At 36.7% G+C, this 18,195-nt stretch overlaps 1 protein-coding gene across 3 annotated transcripts; it reads right to left on the bottom strand.

The window, feature by feature from the left end:
* Window positions 1-1,837: 1,837 nt before the first annotated feature.
* LOC107765859 (3',5'-bisphosphate nucleotidase AHL) lies at window positions 1,838-7,728 on the bottom strand. 3 transcript variants are annotated; one of them, XM_075242256.1, is made up of 5 exons: window positions 7,397-7,728; window positions 3,250-3,934; window positions 2,592-2,953; window positions 2,277-2,385; window positions 1,838-2,186 (listed from the first exon to the last, which is right to left on the bottom strand). In XM_075242256.1, exons 1-3 carry the CDS (start codon window positions 7,554-7,556, stop codon window positions 2,650-2,652), a joined length of 1,149 nt encoding a protein of 382 aa, XP_075098357.1. In that variant the 5' UTR covers window positions 7,557-7,728; the 3' UTR covers window positions 1,838-2,186; window positions 2,277-2,385; window positions 2,592-2,649. The 3 variants fall into 3 exon arrangements, with proteins under 3 accessions (XP_075098357.1, XP_075098358.1, XP_016440044.1); XM_075242257.1 differs by having other exon boundaries at window positions 2,277-2,438; XM_016584558.2 differs by having other exon boundaries at window positions 1,838-2,385.
* Window positions 7,729-18,195: the final 10,467 nt, after the last annotated feature.

Here is an 18,195-nt window from a genome sequence, read left to right on the forward strand (position 1 = left end):
TGCGAGGTGACGAGTGCATATACGCCGTCAAAATAATTATTTTCATGTTTTTCCGTATTTCATTAATTATTTTATTCCATGTCTTAACTATTACATGCTTTAATTGCTTTCTATGCCTTAATTTGCTATTTGTCACTTATTATTCTGGTATTAAAATGTTAGTTTCTTCCATGCTTTCATGATTAATTGCTATTTTCCTTAATTGTCTTACTTGTACACCTTAACTGTCCTATATTTGGCTTTGTCTTGTTGCTTTGTATTAATTGTAGCATTCCTTGATTTGGTACGGGGTTCTTTATTGCTTTGCTTTCATATTCTTTAGTCGTAGAAATTCTTGTGAATTGAGTTGTTGAGTTGATCACATTTATTGAATTTGTTTATGGATCGGGTTGCACGCCGCGATAGATGGAATAAAGGAGGATTGATATTGATATGGTGGGATCGGGTTGCACGCCGCAACGGATTTTATATGTGATTTTGATATGGTGCAATAAGGGAGGATTGTGATATTTATTATGATTATATGGTGGGATCGGGTTGCGTGCCACAACGGATTTTATATGTTATTCTTGTTATTGATATGGTGAAATAAGGGAGGATTATATTTGTACGGTGGGATCCGGTTACGCGCCGCAACGGATTTGTGTTTTGTATTCATTGTGCATTGTGTTAGCTTTTAGTGCTTTCACATGAGATTTTGAGGACTGATGTTTCTAGTTTTACTGATTTTCGAGGATTGAGTTTATTTTCATAAGTTAACTGCCTTACTTTTCATGTGTTTCTTTCTTGTTATTATTATTATTATTATTATTATACTACGTACATGTTATTGTAAGTGACCCGCCTTAGTCTCGTCACTACTTCGTCGAGGTTAGGCTCGACACTTACAGAGTACATGGGGTCGGTTGTACTCATACTACGCTCTGCATTTCTTGTGTAGATTTTGGAGTCAGTCCTAGCGGCGGTAAGTAGATTGCTCGGATTGATTGTCTGACGGAGACTTGAGGTACAACTGCTCGGCGTTCGCAACTCTGAAGTCCCATTCTACCTTATTCTAGTTGTTTACTTCATTTTAGACAGTTATACTTTCATTCAGACCATTATTTATATTATTTTAATCACTCGTGCACTTGTGACACCAGATCTGGGATTGTATTTAGATATCGTTATTATGATTTTCTCACTATATTTCACTTTATTCAGTTCTTGGTTATTAATTACTTTGAATTGTTAAAAATGGCTAGAAACTATTCTAACGTTGGTTTGACTAGCAAGTGAAATGTTAAGCGCCATCACAGTCCCGAGGGTGAGAATTCTGGGTCGTGACACCTTTGCAGTTGTGCAGCTATAATAAAATGTAAAACTCACAATGGAGCTCTATTTACAATATTGTTCTCTCTCTATCTTCTACAATATTGAGATAAATTTACCCAACACTTGTGCTTCTGGAAGGTAACAGGCCTCTCGAGTAACAGTCTGTCAAACAGGTTAGTCGAGATGCTAGAAAACTGGTCTGGACACCACAGTAAGAAAATATGTCTATTAATTTTCGGTCAGCATGGCATGAAGCCATAATATTCAAAACTCACAGGCGAACTCTATTTACAACACAAGATCAACGGGGCCTCTCTCGATTCATCCACCAAAAGACTTTTACAACTTCTGTGTCCTCAGTGCCTATTATTTCTCTAGACACAATAAAACTTCAGCTTTCTGTGACAACTGGACCAACTGGGATTTGAACAAAAGAAGTATTCAACTCATTTACTAAAATAGGTTTGTAAATATGGTTGGTCTTGAACATCCTAAAACCATGGGACATGGGAGGAGATAAAAATTTTGAGGAGCCTCTGACTTTCAATCGAATAAAGCTCTAAAGGCGTTCTTGAATGATACAAGTTTCAATTTGTAGTTTGGTAATAAAATTAAAGTATTTGTATATCAATAGAATACATTAAAGGATTATTGTATGGTAAACATCTCCCACGAGTCAAATTGAGTCACTGGACATTCCAATCCATTTTAAAACTGAGATATCTACCAATAGTATCAGAAGCCAGCATCAGTCCTCTTGCATCTTTTTTAAGGGAGGGGGCAGAAGCGCGGAACATATATGTACTTTTAACTTGGTCGTTGAAGCATGAAGTTTCGCCTCCACAGTCCCAGAACGACAAGCAAACTCTTCTCTGCAATAGTAACTACAGTTTTATCTGCTTCTTGGTAAATCAACCAGCCATTTAGGAAACATTTCTCTGCAACATTAGCCTCAGATTTACCTGTTTCTTTAATAAACCAGTCCGCAATTTTATAGAATATCATCCCAGAGAAAACACAGATCTTCATGAACCATTGCAAAAGCGAACTCCATTTGCAAAGGTTTGTCACCTGAAATATTACCACTTCTAAATTCAAATGTGAATAGTACAAAAGTTTACCACCTGCAGTCATAAAATTTCCCAATAATGAGACTACAAGTAGGAATCTAAACTCAGGTTGGGCATTGGCAATCTGAGATCTTTGGTTTTATGAAATTTAATTTAGAGAAGCAGATGCAATCCAGTGAGACGCTAAATTATAGAAAAGGACTTTACCTGGAAGCACGTAATAAAATAGGATTCCATCACCAACTGTCTAGCAGATAAGAGAGGCTCATAGATTAGAGGAATCCCAGCTGGCATAAACAGCTCCAATTAGTTTCTCATGCAGCTTAACGCCGGAGCAAACAACTATTCCCCTATCAAGACCTTCCAAGTATATCCCTCTAGAAAAATCAAGTGAGCGCCCTCCTGCATCGGTTACAACACCGCCAGCCTCTTGTACAAGGAGAACACCAGCTGCGTGGTCCCAAATCTTCTCTTTGTAACCAGCTCTTGCAAATTTCATGAAAATTTCAGCATCTCCCTGTGCTATGGCCGCATATTTTACCATGCTATAGACACGGAGGGGCTTATTTCTGCCAGTTGATATTAAAATGTTAGAAAACACTATTCACACAAAGCTTAAATAATATATCAACATGTATTTATTTTTCTTCTTGAGTAACATATTAACATATTTTTCTTATAAACAAGGGTAATGTGTTGACCCAAAAACACATTGGGAACAAGTCTATGAAGACGGAAGGAACTTAGTATTGCAGTTAATGAAAGACCTAGTCAACCTGCAAATTTAACTTTTGGAAACTAAGTGAATTCTTGGAGACTGGCTCTAAACAGGCAATAGTTTACAGGAGACAGATTGTCAACAAACCTAAGCCCAACAGAGCAAGCAAGTCCAGCGATGAAGCTGTGATTTGAATTGGCTCTCTCGACTGGCTCACAAAAAGTTGCCAATGCGGCATCATCAATTGAAGAGACATGAATTTGTTTTGCAAAATTTGGCCACTCAAATTTCCTATCGCCATAAACCAGTGGCTGCACCCAAGCTTCACCAGTACCTTTCCTTGTGTACATCACACATCCTACTTCCAACACATGAGATGAGTGCATTGAAATATCTGATGCGATATGATTTTGCTTCTGGTTATTAAGCCGGTCCCTCTTCACATGGTAATTAGGACAACCTAGCACTCCCATTACAACTTCTCCATTATCAATCAATGCTAGTGCCACAGCATATTGACCTCCACGCACAAACCCCAATGTTCCATCAACCGGGTCAAGAACCCAATGCCTACCGACAGGACCGCCACTTGAACTGCAGCGACTAATAGCCCCAAGAACTTCTGAAGGCCCCAGGGCTTCATCAGGACTTTTTAGGCCATATTTGGAAGCTTCTGCTAAGCATTCGTTGACCGTGCTAATAACTTTACCCAACAGACCTGCTGAGTCAGATTTGGAGAGAGTTTGCACGTCTTCTTCAGCTATTATGGAGACATTTTCTCTGCCAAAAGCATCTGAAAGGATCCAGCTTACAGTTGCTTGCACACTCCAATCTATCCGTACAAACAAATCGAGGAAAACACTTAGCAGACATGGAGGCAATCTATGGATATTCTATAAAAAGTGAACATTTGAAAATATTAATGCAGAATTGCAGGTAGAAACAGTAAGAGAACTTCCACGTTGAATATGTTAAGGAGTAGAAACAAACAATCCAGACAAATATACACGTTATAGGTGTCAGGTTTCTGTTAAACACTATCAAAATCCAGTAACAACTCTAGAAAGCCTGAGCAAACAATCTAGAGATGCTGTTTCGCTCTCCTACAAAGTCATAATCGAGAGACATCAGACGCCGGAGTAGTTTTACTGGAAAATCATCCAAAATTAAATTATTAAGCAGCCAAAATAAAAACTAAAGCATCTGAATTTCTTCTATTCAGTGAAAGAAAAAGAAAAAAGCTACTCTGTTTCATTTCATGTGTTTTAGTTTGACTAGGCACAAAGGTTAAGATTGTAAAAAAGACTTTTGAATCTTGTAATCTTAAACTTAAGTGTGTATAACATACCAAAAATACACTTTGAATCTTTTGATCTTAGACATGCAATGTCACTGAACTTAAAGTAATTTTTAAGCATAAAGATCAGTTAATAAGTATAGAGCAGAAGACAACAGACTGAAGCTTTTGTCGAGTGAAGTTTTTGTGTCTGGTAAGAATCCCAATGGTGTGGTACAGCGGTCAATGAAGTGAAATGAAACCACAGGAGACAAGGTTCAGATCCCAGTAGAGGCAAAAAAGTCTAAGTGATTCTTTTTCATCTGCCTAAGTTTTCATAGGTACAGTTACTCACTATTTGTGCTGGTGGGAGGTAATGATTACCTGGTGAACAATAGAGGTGTGCGCCAGCTCCCCGAAAACCACCTTTATATAATAATTAAAAAAACAACAGAGAATCAAAGCTTCTTCTGTTAGACCCCTAAACCAAACATGTTGAAACTGACCAACAGTTCCCATGTCGAACTAACAATACTGTCAATTATCTGACCATCCAAGCATTTTCAATTTCCACGTGAAACCCACATCTCTGTAGTTAATGAAAAAAGAATAGGCAATCTTTTATATTATCTAAGGATATAACTTTAACCAATCTGAGGTCCGTTTCCACTTTCCAACTATTTTAAAGCATGTATTTGCCTCTGAAAAAGAAGTCTCTCCTTCAACAAATTAAGAACATCGTCACCGGACAAAGATACATTAAATTTTATCAGACCAACAGCAATGTAGCTCATGTGGTTAAGCTAGTATAAGGGGACATATAAATACACGGAACGTAAAGTCAAAATTATCTCAGAGTAATGAGTATTGAATCAAAGCTTCTTCTGTTTCTTATCTCATTCTTGTGCTACTTCTTACTTTCTCTTTGTTGCGTCAAAATTTAGAAGTAGCCAACCCTTCGTTTCCACATGATTCTCATTTGTAATCAGATGATTGACGTAGAGAAGGGAACTTTGCTTCTCCTATGGAGGTTCCCAAACTTATTCAAGAAAGCGTCCTGGCTAAGGAGTCACAAGTTAAATCTGTCCCTGGAAAGCGGACTAGACAACATTTGGCTAAGGTAGAAGCGACAAAAGTAGTATAAGGCATGCTGTAAATAATGCAAGTACAAGACTGAAAGACAAAGGATAATTGAACTGAAGTTGATTGACTGGTTCTGTGATGATTGCATTATATCCATCGTAGTGCAATATGTGCTATTTATACAAGAAGTCTTAACAGACTCAACAGACTATCCAATCATGTCATGAGTTCTATCCATAAAAACAAGGTACGATCTATGGAAGCGGCATGGCTTGTGACACATTCAGCCAACTCCTATTGCACGTTAATGGATCGTGTTGTAGATGGCATTACACGTGAAATTTTCTTTTTGTAATGAGTAACTGCAAGATTTGAACTCAAGATTTCTTTGTGCTCAGTCGAACTTAAATGTATAACCATTACATTTGAAAAAGGCAAAAACTATTAACTAGAAAAAATGTGTACTTTTATGTACACTTATTATATACTTTATCCGTTTCAATTTATGTGAACCCATTTAATTGGACACGGAGTTTAAGAAAAGAGAGAAGACTTTTGAATTTGTGGTGTAAAATGAGGCACATATATTTTGTGTGGCTATAAATCATTGCATAAAAGTAAATTGTTTCCAAATAGGGAAAGAGGTCATTCTTTTTTACACGGACTAAAAAGGAAATAGGTTCACGTAAATTGAAACGGAGGGAGTATTTAATATATAAAATAGGCGGATACCACTTAAAAATAATAAGGAAAAAATATTAATTTGGGAATAGAGGTAAAGCCCTTTAAACAACCACATTCCAAGACCCAACTGGCCGAACACATATACAAGTCCGAATTATGACAATAGGCCAACAATCTCTACGTAATCCCTGCATAGGCTTTGTTGACCAGGTCTTCATTGTGCTAAAAGACATAATCAAATGCAGTAATTTCTTGGCTTGTATAAAAGTAATTACAAGCTTCAAGCAGAATATGTCAGGCTAAGATACTCTTAACATGGTATTATATTGTCCGCTTTGGATCAAGCTCACACGGTTCCCACAAAGAGCCTCACACTACTAAGAGTACCGCATGGACCATCACCAAGATTTATGGACTTATATGGAGAGTCGATGTGTGTCATCCATCATCTGAGTGTTTATGGTCACCAAAGCCCACAAGCTTCTTCTTTTGTGTGCATATCCACATAACAGTAAAAGTAGTAAATCGGCTCGTAGATGGGCAAATATGTCAAGCCAGGTCGTTTTATGCATCACTATGTCATCTTTATACTCGTTTCACAGAACCATCAGCTCTAATACCACTAGTTGGGCTAGCAGGCCAGAAATGATACCACTAGTTGGGCTAGCAGGCCAGAAATGATAGATATTATCCGCTTTGGGTCAAGCCCGCATGATTTTTCTAAACTATTTAGTAGTAAGAGTTTGCCTACACCTTATATGTAGTTTTGTTTTCTTATCAACTTTCAATGTGGACTTTGTTCGCTCACTCTGCATAATTATCCGTGTAGCCTACTATGCATCGGATAATATCGGTTGACAAGACAAACATTACGTCTATCCCTTAATGGACAATGGCCCAATTGCGCGTCCAATTCAACTGACGACTCAAATTTCGGCATTAACACCCTTTTCCCACTATAACTTCAATCCTACTTCTAGCTCCCAGTACATGAGAAAGCAATAAAAAGAAAATGCCATATTCCAGGGTGTGCTTTCAACACCTAAAGAAAGCTGCTAAATTTCCAGTGAAACAAATGAGCAGTAGAGTCTAGCTCAAAGAGTTTCGCATTAAAAACCAAAATCATTACTTCCTTTGGGGCCGGGGAAGGGGTTCAAACCCCCATTATAACCAAAAAAAAAAAAAAAATTAACACAAAAGCATTCTGCAGAAACCCAATACGAGAAAAATGAAGAAAAAACAAAAAAGCACCTGCAACAGTAACAAGAGAATCGTCATCCTTGGACTTAACATCATCATCAAAAGTGGCAGAGAGCAAACTCTTTTGCACCTTTTGACAGAGAGCACATGCCATATGCACAACCCTGACGGCCACATTTAACTCCTCCGAGTATTTCTCATTATTATCCATTTGATGACAATTCCAATAAATTTGGATCAGACCCAGATGGAGAAAAAATTTCAGAAAACAGAAATCCCACCTGTAGATTTGGGAAAGTGGGGGGTTGCTTTATATGGCATTGGTATTTGTTTTGGTTTCGTGAAAGTAAAATGAGAAGCACAGCCACGGTACTCCACAAAGTTGTCACTTGCCTTTCGCATCTTCTTTTTGTTTTTGTTTTTTCCTTTTTTTCTTTTTCTTTTTTGACTCGCCGCCTACCATCAAACACATATAAATCTTTTTTTAATATAAATTGAATGTTAGTTTATTGATTTAAAGATTTATGTTTACAGAATGAATGTAGTCATCTTTAGGGTAATGTGCATAGTCTAAGGATATATAAGATTTCTTTTGATTCTTTTCTTACTTAGCTTTTTTTAACTAGAGTTCCTTGCATATGTATATATACCTCCCACGTGCTGGAATAACACACAAGTTATTCTCCATGTCTTGCCTATTATTTTCTTAAATTTGACCATAAATCATCTCACTACTAGTAAAAGAATAATTTTAAAGTTAAATTACTTTTCAATATAAAACGAACATTCTTTTAGTACAAACAAAGAAAAAAGTATAACTTAAAACAGAAAGAGTACATGCTGTTAGAGCAACTAAAGTTTAGAACTGTGATCCAAGGTTCAATCCTTCTTGGTATCGTTGCTTTGATCAGATTTTGCATATTTTTACATATTGTTCTCTCATTTCTTTTATTTTGAAGGCTATTTGTGTGCGAAGCTTGTAGATTTGAGTTTTGCGATCCTTAGTTCTCGATTTAGATCGACTTGATCAGGAAATAATTTGGGCTTAGAAATGAGTTATAATAATGCTTCTGTGACTGAAATTTTCTAGCAACATCCAAAAGTACTGAATATAAATTGATTGGTTCAATTTATTTTTTTCGGTCGAAATGGAAATATTTTTACTCAGCCAGTATAAGCAATTTATAATTGCTAGTGCATCTGGACTCTAGAACTAGACCTCAAAACTAAATAAAAAACACTAACAACATTCAGATTGCGCAAATATTCTAGCGGCACTAATCTATATCTATTTATATTATTATAAAAGCATGAATATAATATTGGTTTACCAAAATAGCCTTAAAATTTAAATATAATAACTTTTAAGGAAAGGTCATAACCGGAATTCCAACGTCGGTCCTCTAATCCTATTAGCCATAGGACAAATACATGAATACATCCAGTTGTCCCTAAACATAATATCAATTCCTCCTAGGAACACGTTATACTTCCTAAAATTCATATATTTGACAACCTCTACTTATATTGTCCAAATCCTAAACTAATACCAATAACTCTAGGAATCCATTCCTATTACAGATTTAATAATTTGAGAACTTATTATATTACTGAATCCATCCATTAGGAAAAAAGACTCAAGCACTTCTATAAAAGAAGCCACTATTTTGTATTCTCCATCATAAGCTTTTTGAGAAGTATATTACTCCATAACAAAATTCTGTATCAAAATGTATTATTTCTTCCACTTCGCTTATGTTTAAATCTTTTCCGCTTGGCTTAACTATTATATTGTTTAATCGTTACTCCTAATTCGCATTCTTTATATCTCTTTTGGATCTTTTCCAAGATGCACGTGTTTTTAGTTTTGTCCTGAAATAGTTAATGGTTTTGGTATAAAGCTTAAGTATTGATTCCTCTAAACAGGAACATAAGCATCTATGGTTAAGTGTCAGTCAATCGAAATATTAACAAAAGCTTTGGAGGTATAATGAGTATTGATGTATCGTTTGGTGAAAAGTAATAAGATTTGGAGGTAAATTTCATCAAGTGTTATAAGTAGTTCCAAAATCGACAATAACGAAGATTGTAAATAGAGGTATGGTAAAAAGAATACTTCTAGCATCAAATAAAAAAGATTCAGCATTCATGACAAATATGGAAGAGCGTATAATAAGAGATTTGGCCTCCTTTCAAAATAATTGGTTGTCAATTACAGCAGTCATGGTAGTGCTAGATTTTTTTAATAATTTTCATCACTAAATAAAAATATAAGTTCTCCAAAATACATTATGGCAACAACTATAATAACTAGAAAAAATAAATATGTCAATCAACTAGATGAGATATCGATTGTCAAATTATTTTGTGAAAGTAAAATCCTTCTTATTTTGACTCTATAAAAGATGATAGTAATACATACTAGAATATTTTAACGCAAGATGGCTTTTCATCACACATGTTTGTTGTCATGTTATTTATAAATTTATTATATATTTAAAAGACTAAAAGCTTCTCTGATCATTCCTATAGTAGAAAGCTACAACAAAACACAAGTTCTTATAATCCAATCTGTAAATGAATGCACACCACAATCTTCCTTACCCGCGTTGTTTATATAAATAATTAAAATGCAATAGTGATAATAAAACAAACTCCTATATGGTATGAATTAGCTAAACAAGTGATATTTTATAAGATATAAGTTGCATGAATTTAACAATGTTTATTTTTAGTCGTGTCTATTGTATTGTACTTACTTTACTGTTTTATTTAATTTCATCTTTCTCCTCTTTGTTGGGTTGTTACGTATGAAATACGTACATAGAAACTAATATACTAATAAGCTGAATATTAATTTCCAGCAAACTCCAATTATCACTACTAGAAAATTGGCAAATTTCATCCAAGGCATTCCAACTGACTTTCGGTCGGAAATAAATACCGATCGAAATTGGTCTGAAACAAAGTAAAATGGTCAAAAAAATCAAATAAAAAATTGTAAATAAAAATACCGACCGATATCGGTCGGTTTATGTGATGACCCGATAGGTCATCTTTAAATTTAATAATTATTTTTGTGTTCTTAAACCTCAAACAGCACCATTTAGCTTTTCTCGACTTGCGTGCGCAGTTCGTAAATTTTTCAAAAAGTTTTTATATGAAAAATTGATTAAAATGTGAAATAGTGCTTTAAAACTTATTTGAGTTGACTTCGCTCAATATTTTGAGCAAACAGACCCGGATAAGTACTTTGACAGTTCCGGTAAGTCCGTATCGTGATTTGGGACTTGGGCGTATGCCTAGAATTTAATTTGGAGGTCCCTAATTTGAGTTATCGCCATTTGTTAAAAATTGGAAGTTTGAAAGCTTATAGATTCTAAAGTTTGACCACAAATTGGCTTTTATTGATATCGGGGTCGGAATCCAGTTATAAAATTTTTTTATAGGTCCGTTATGTCATTTATGACTTGTGTACAAAATTTGAGGTCAATCGGACTTGATTTGATAGGTTTCGGCATCAAATGTAAAAGTTAAAATTTTTTAAGTTCCTCAAGCTTGAATTGGGGTATGATTCGTGGTTTTAGCGTTGATAGATGTGATTTGAGACCCCGAGTAAGTCCGTATTATGTTACGGTACTGGTTGGTATAATTGGACAAGGTCCCGAGTGGCTCAGGTGAGTTTCGGACATGTTTCAGATCATTTTTATAAAAATATGCAGGTCTGGTTCTGGTGTTTCACACCTACGAAGAAGGAGGCGCAGATGCGCGACCGCTTCTGCGAAGGCCCAAGCGCTTCTGCGGTCGTTTGGTCGCTTCTGCGATGTCGCAGGTGCGACGTTGAAGTTCGCAGATGCGGAATTTGGCCTGGCAGCCTCACTTTGCAAATGCGAGATTTTTCTCACAGATGCGGCACTTATGCTCGCAGATGCGAAAAAGCCTGGACAGAACTCATAAAAATGAGAGTTAGCCATTTTTACTCATTTTTTGAGTTTTGAGTCTCGAATTTGGACGATTTCAAAGGGGGTTTTCACGACTTCGACTTGGGTAAGTGTTCTATACCCGAAAGTGATTATATTTCATAAATCCATGCTTATATTCATCGTTTATTTCAGATTTAGATGGAAGAAATTGAAATTTTTGTAAAACTTTCCAAAAACGAAAATTTAGGATTTGAAGGTCCATTTGACATCGGAATTTGATAATTTTTGTATGATTGGACTCGTCTCAGAACGGGTATTTGGATTTCGTAAGTTTTTTCGAGATTCGAGACGTGAATCCCACTATTGATTTTTGAGATGAATTTCGGAATTTAATTCAGAAAATTAGAAATTCCATGATGAATTAATTTCCTACGAATCGTGTTGAGTATATTGAATTGTTTGTGACTAGATTTGAATCTTTCGGACACCAATTCGCGAGGCAAAGGTTTATTGGAATCTTGAGTTGGTTGCAAATCGAGAGAAGTGTCATGGTTAACCTTGACTTGAAGGAGTAGGACTTATTTGTCTATTTGCTATGTGATTAAATGTGCGAGTACAATGTATATGTGAGGTGACGAGTACTTTGCGTTGTGATTGAGTCAAAACATGCGGGTAAAATTTATTTATTGTGAATAATTACCTATTTTATTAAGATATTCATGCTTAAGTTATTATTGTTTATTTGATCATTTTTCATGAAATTATTGCTAGTTTAATTATTGTTGAATATTTTAGAAGGTGAAGTCGGTATTCTGGTATTAGATTGATTGATAAGTATATATCCCCGCATTTAAATACTCTTTCGAATTTATATTATTATTTTCATGGTAAGGAAGAGTGTAAAAGCACGAAGGGTGATGCCGTGCCATTTTCAAAGAGTGTAAAAGCACGAAGGGTGATGCCGTGCTAGAAGAGAGTTAAAGCACGAAGAGTGATGCCATGCCAGAAGAGAGTTAAAGCACGAAGGGAGATGTCGTGCTAATCTTATTATTTATTTATAAATTTATAGGAAGGATGAGAGTGAAAGCACGAAGGGAGGTGCCATGCTATTTCATATTATCAGTTGCTCATTTTATTGTTGATGAATTAATTGGCTGCTACGTGACACTTCTTCTGCTAAAATTACTATATCATCCCCCATGTTCCCTCCCAAATTTATAAATTATTATTTATTGTGCTATTGTTGCTTCATATTTGTATATACTTGTACAAGTTGTTTGCGTACGTGTCATGTCATAGTCTCGTCACTATTTCGTCGAGGTTAGGCTCGACACTTATGGAGTATATGGGGTCGGTTGTACTCATACTACACTCTGCACTTTTTGTGCAGATTTTGGAGTTGGTCCCAATGGCGTACCATAGACTTGCTCGGATTCAGCTACCCAGACGAGACTTGAGGTATAACTGCACAACGTCCACAGTTTTGAAGTCCCCTTCTATCTTATCTTAGCTGTGTATTATCTTTCAAACAGCTTGAATTTTATTCATACCTTTATTTGTATTATTCTAGTAGCTCGTGCACTTGTGACATCAGATTCGGGGATGTATTTTGATGATTCGGTAGTTATGGTCTTCCACACTTTATTTCTGTAATTGACTTCCGTTTAATTTAATTTGTTTTAAAATGGTTAAGATTATTCTAACGTTGGCTTGCCTAGCAAGTAAAATGTTAGGCGCCATCACGGTCCCGAAGGTGGAAATTTTGGGTCGTGATAGTTTATGTGGTCCCACAAAAATAAATTAATTTTTTGACCACCTTCGTTCCGAAAATAGTCAATCTTTGACCAAAGACTAGTCAGACTTGCATACTATCTACAAAAATAATAATTAATAAAAAAAAATATAGAATACCGACCGATGTCGGTCGGAATATTTAATTTAATTTTTTTCGCCCTACGTCAATTGTTTTATTTAATAATAAATAATTATTTATCATATAATTATAAATTTTTCGATCGATATCGGTCGAAAATAGTAAATTGTATATTTATTTATTTATTTATATACATACACACACATACATATGCGCACACACTCATGCCACAGTACACACGCGCGCGCACATACACTATATATATATATATATATTCTCAAATTGTGTGATTCGACCAAGTATATGTTGTTATTGTTACAACTTATGTTTTAATATAACACTACATCTTATAGCACTATACATTTTGTTTTTAAATAAGTTACTGACCGAAATCGGTCGGTATTAGGGGTCAAAATGGTCAAACACTTATGCGCACACACATATATATATGCGTGTGTGGTGTGCGTGAGTGTATTTAAACTGTGTTCAGGTGTGTATGTATATATGTGTGTGTGTGTGTGTGTATATATATATATATATATATATATATATATATATATATATATATATTTATATTTGTATATGTTGTTGTTGCTAAAACTTAAGTTTTAATATAGAACTACAACTTATAGCACTAAATATTTAATTATTTTTAATAAGTTATATATATAAATCGGACGGTACTAGTGGTCAAAATGGTCAAACACTTATAGATTATTGTTACTTACAATCTACATATATATAACATCCTAAATTGAATATCTATTTATATGCATACACATACATACACATATATAGACACACACATATATCAGTTAAGCAAATCACATTTTATTTTTATTGGTATATCGAAATCGGTCGGTATTATTGGTCAAAATGGTCAAACACACACACACACACACACACACACACACACACACACACACACATATTGCATCATCAAGCTTCTTTGACCAATCCGTTTGGTTAACATTCACTGTTTTGGACAAGATACTTTTTATCTCCCGATTGGAGACTTCCACTTGACCGCTAGTTTGTGTATAATAGGGAGTCGTAACTTTACGAGTAACATCATACTTGCTAAGTAAAGTGTCAAAAGCCTTGTTGCAAAAATGCGACCCCACATCGCTTATGATATCCCGCGGAGTACCAAACCTTGTGAAAATATTCTTCTTCAAGAACGCCACCACACTCTTCGCTTCGTTGTTGGGTAGAGCAATGGCCTCAACCCATTTAGACACATAATCAACTGCGACCAAGATGTAGGTATTTTCACAAGAACTCACAAAATGACCCATGAAGTCAATACCCCACACATCAAAGGTATCAATCTCCAAAATAGTAGTGGGAAGCATTTCATTCTTCTTCGAGATTCCACCGCCCCATTGACATTCATCACTTCTTTTCACGAAATCATGTGCATCCTTGTAAAGAGTGGGCCAATAGAAATCGCAACTTAGCACTTTGGCTGCCGTTCTTGCTCTACTATGGTGACCACCATATGGAGAAGAATGACAAGCCCCAATAATATCACTTTGCTCTTCTTTCGGTACACATCTTCTAATTACCTCATTTGTACCAATCCAGAAAAGGTATGGCTCATCCCAATAAAAATCTTGACAATCCCGTTTGAGCTTCTTCCTTTGATTTGAAGAGAACTCATCCGGGATAATTCCACACATAAAGAAGTTTGTTAGATCCGCAAACCATGGCACCTTCTTCATTGAAATAGCCAAGAGTTGCTCTTCGGGGAATGAGTCATTGATTTCAAGGCCATCATGTGGCCTCCCCGCCTCCTCCAAATGAGACAAGTGGTCCGCCACTTGATTTTCACTCCCTCTTCGATCTTGGATGTCAATATCAAACTCTTGCAACAAAATCACTCATTTTATCAACAGAGCTTTAGAATCTTTCTTGCTCATAAGATAACTAAGTGCCGCATGATTCGTGTGGACAATAACTTTCGCACCCATCAAGTACGTGCAGAACTTCTCAATTGCAAACACAATGGAAAAGAGCTCTTTCTCCGTAACGGTGTAGTTGACTTGGGCACCATTCATGGTCTTACTAGCATAGTAGACCAGATGAAATATTTTGTTGATATGTTGCCCCAAAACAACTCCAACCGCTATGTCACTAGCATCGCACATGAGCTCAAACGGCATACTCCAATTAGGAGCGGTGATAATGGGAGTGATTGTCAACTTGAACTTTAACAATTCAAAGGCTCTCATGCAATCATAATTGAAGTAAAACTTAGCGTCTTTCTCTAGAAGCTTGCACAATGGGTTCACCACTTTAGAGAAATCCTTGATAAAATGCAGGTAAACCCCCGGGTGGCCTAATAAACTCCACACGCCTTTCACCGAAGTTGGAGGTGGAAGTTTAAAAATCACCTCAATTTTTTCCTTGTCAACTTCAATGCCATTCTTTGAGATCTTGTGTCCAAGGACAATGCCTTCCTCGACCATGAAATGACACTTTTCCCAATTTAGCACCAAATTTATTTCTTCACATCTTGCCAATACTTTATCCAAATTTGCCAAGCAATCATCAAAGGAATCCCTAACTACCGAGAAGTCATCCATGAAAACCTCAAGGTAGTCCTCCACCATGTCCGTGAAGATAGCCATCATACACCTTTGAAAAGTCGTCGGTGCATTACATAAATCAAATGTTATCCGCTTGAATGCGAAAGTACCATAGGGACATGTAAAGGTTATTTTCTCTTGATCTTTCGGAGCAATAAGAATTTAGTTGTACCCCAAATATCCATCTAGAAATCAATAGAAAGCATGGCCGACCAACCTATCAAGCATTTTGGTCAAGGAAGGGAAGTGGAAAATGATCCTTCCTTGTGACTTTGTTAAGCTTGCGATAGTCCATACACACACTCCACCCGGTCACCGTTCTTGTGGGAATCAACTCATTCTTGTCATTGGTGACCACCGTCATGCCTCCCTTATTTGGGACACATTACACCAGAGAAGTTCACGATCTATCAGAAATGGGGTAGATAACCCCGGCATCCAACGACTTGATAATCTCTTTCTTGACCACTTCTTGCATAGCCTCATTGAGTCTCCTTTGATGTTCAATAGATGGTTTGGCATCCTCCTCCAAGTTGATCTTGTGTATGTAAAATGCGAGGCTTATTATCCAAATATCCGCTAATGTCCATCGAATAGCCTTCTTCCTCTTATGTAGCACTACCAATATAGAGTCTACCTCTACATTAGTCAAACAAGAGGAAAGAATAACTGGTAAAGTAGAACAAGGGCCAGAAATTCATATCGAAGAAGTGGAGGCAATGGCTTCAACTCCAAGGTAGGCGGCTCTTCAATGGAAGGCTTTGTTGGAGGAGTTTTCCTATTTTCAAGGTCCAAGGATAGTTTCTGGGGTGCATAGTTGTACGACCCCATTCCTTGCAAAGAGTTCACATATTCCATGAAGCCATCCGTCTCGTCATCATTAAAGTTGAGTAAGATGGCCTCTAATATATCACCCACATTGATCGTGGCACTTGTATCATCAACAATCACATTGGTCACTAAGTCCACAAAAGAACACACTTCGTTGCTATTTGGTTGCCGCAAGGATTTGCACACATGGAATACCACTTTTTAATCACCCAGTCGGAAAGTGAGTTTTCCAGCTTCCACATCAAAAAGAGCCTTCCCTATAGCAAGGAAAGGTCTTCCAAGAATAATTAGCACCTCATAATCCACTTCACAATCAAGAATGACAAAATCCGCCGAAAAAATAAATTTATCAACACGAACCAATACATATTTAATCACCCCCAACGGTCTCTTCATGGTAGGATCGGCTATTTGTAATCTCATAGATGTGGGTCCTGGTTGCCTAATTCCCAAAGTCTTAAAAACTCGGCACTTCTAATGATACAAGGAATTGTGAAAGCACCAGGATCTTCCAACTTAGGAACCATTGAATGCACAATTGCACTCACTTGATGAGTGACTTTGATAGTTTCAAAATTCATCGACCGCTTCTTTGTCACGAGATCCTTCAAAAACTTTGCATAACCGGACATTTGTTCCAAGGCTTCAACTAAGGGAACATTGATTGAGATATTCTTCATCATTTCAATGAACTTTTTGAATTGATTCTCGCCATTTTTCTTGGCGAGCCTTTGAGGGTATGGAGGTGGACGCTTAGGCAATGGTACCTTAGCCTTTTGCACTACCGGCTCCGGTATGTCAATAATGTGTTCCCTAGACGGGTTCACCTCCTCTTGAGTCTCTTTCACATTGTCATCAATATCAATCCGCACTTCATCATTTGCTTGCACCACATTGTTCGGGACCTCTTCTTCTTGTACCACTTGCTCATCATCCACAAGTTGCCATTGACTTGAGGTGGGTGCATTCCCACCTCTTCCACTTCTTGTAGTAACGGCCATGGTATTGCCCCTGTTGTTCTCACCCTTTGGGTCCACCACCATATCACTTGGTAGTGCCCCCTTAGGATGAGAATTTAGAGCTTGAGAGATTTGCCCCATTTCAACTTCTAAGTTGCGGATCGATGTGTTGTGTGAGGCAAGTTGGGCATCATAATTGGCATTCTTTTCCATCATTTGCTTAAACATGTTCTCAATACGTCCCATTTCATTGTTGGAAGAACTAGGACCATAGGAAGGATAAGGAGGCGGGTTGCTCGGTTGTTGATACATCGGGGGCCTTTGAAAACTCGATCCCCGATTGCCTTGATTGTTACTCCATCCACCTTAATTGTTACCTCCCCAATTTCCTTGATTATTGTTCTTATGCCAATTCCCTTGATTGATTCCACAACTCCAATTCCCTTAGTTGTTGTTGTTACTCCAATTTCCTTGATTGTTTTGAGGTCGCCATTGTTGTTGGCTCGGGCCTTGGAAGTTGTTTCTTTGCCCTTGAAAGTTGTTCACATATTGTACCTCCTCTTCTTGGTCATGGTAAGAATCATCTTGATCAAACCCACTATCTTCTAGCACAAAATTATCCACTCGTTGTTGCACTTGTAGACCCTTGGTTTTCCGTTTGTTCACCATCATG

The sequence above is a fragment of the Nicotiana tabacum genome, chromosome 21 (genome assembly GCF_000715075.1).
Source record: "Nicotiana tabacum cultivar K326 chromosome 21, ASM71507v2, whole genome shotgun sequence".
NCBI lineage: Eukaryota > Viridiplantae > Streptophyta > Magnoliopsida > Solanales > Solanaceae > Nicotiana > Nicotiana tabacum.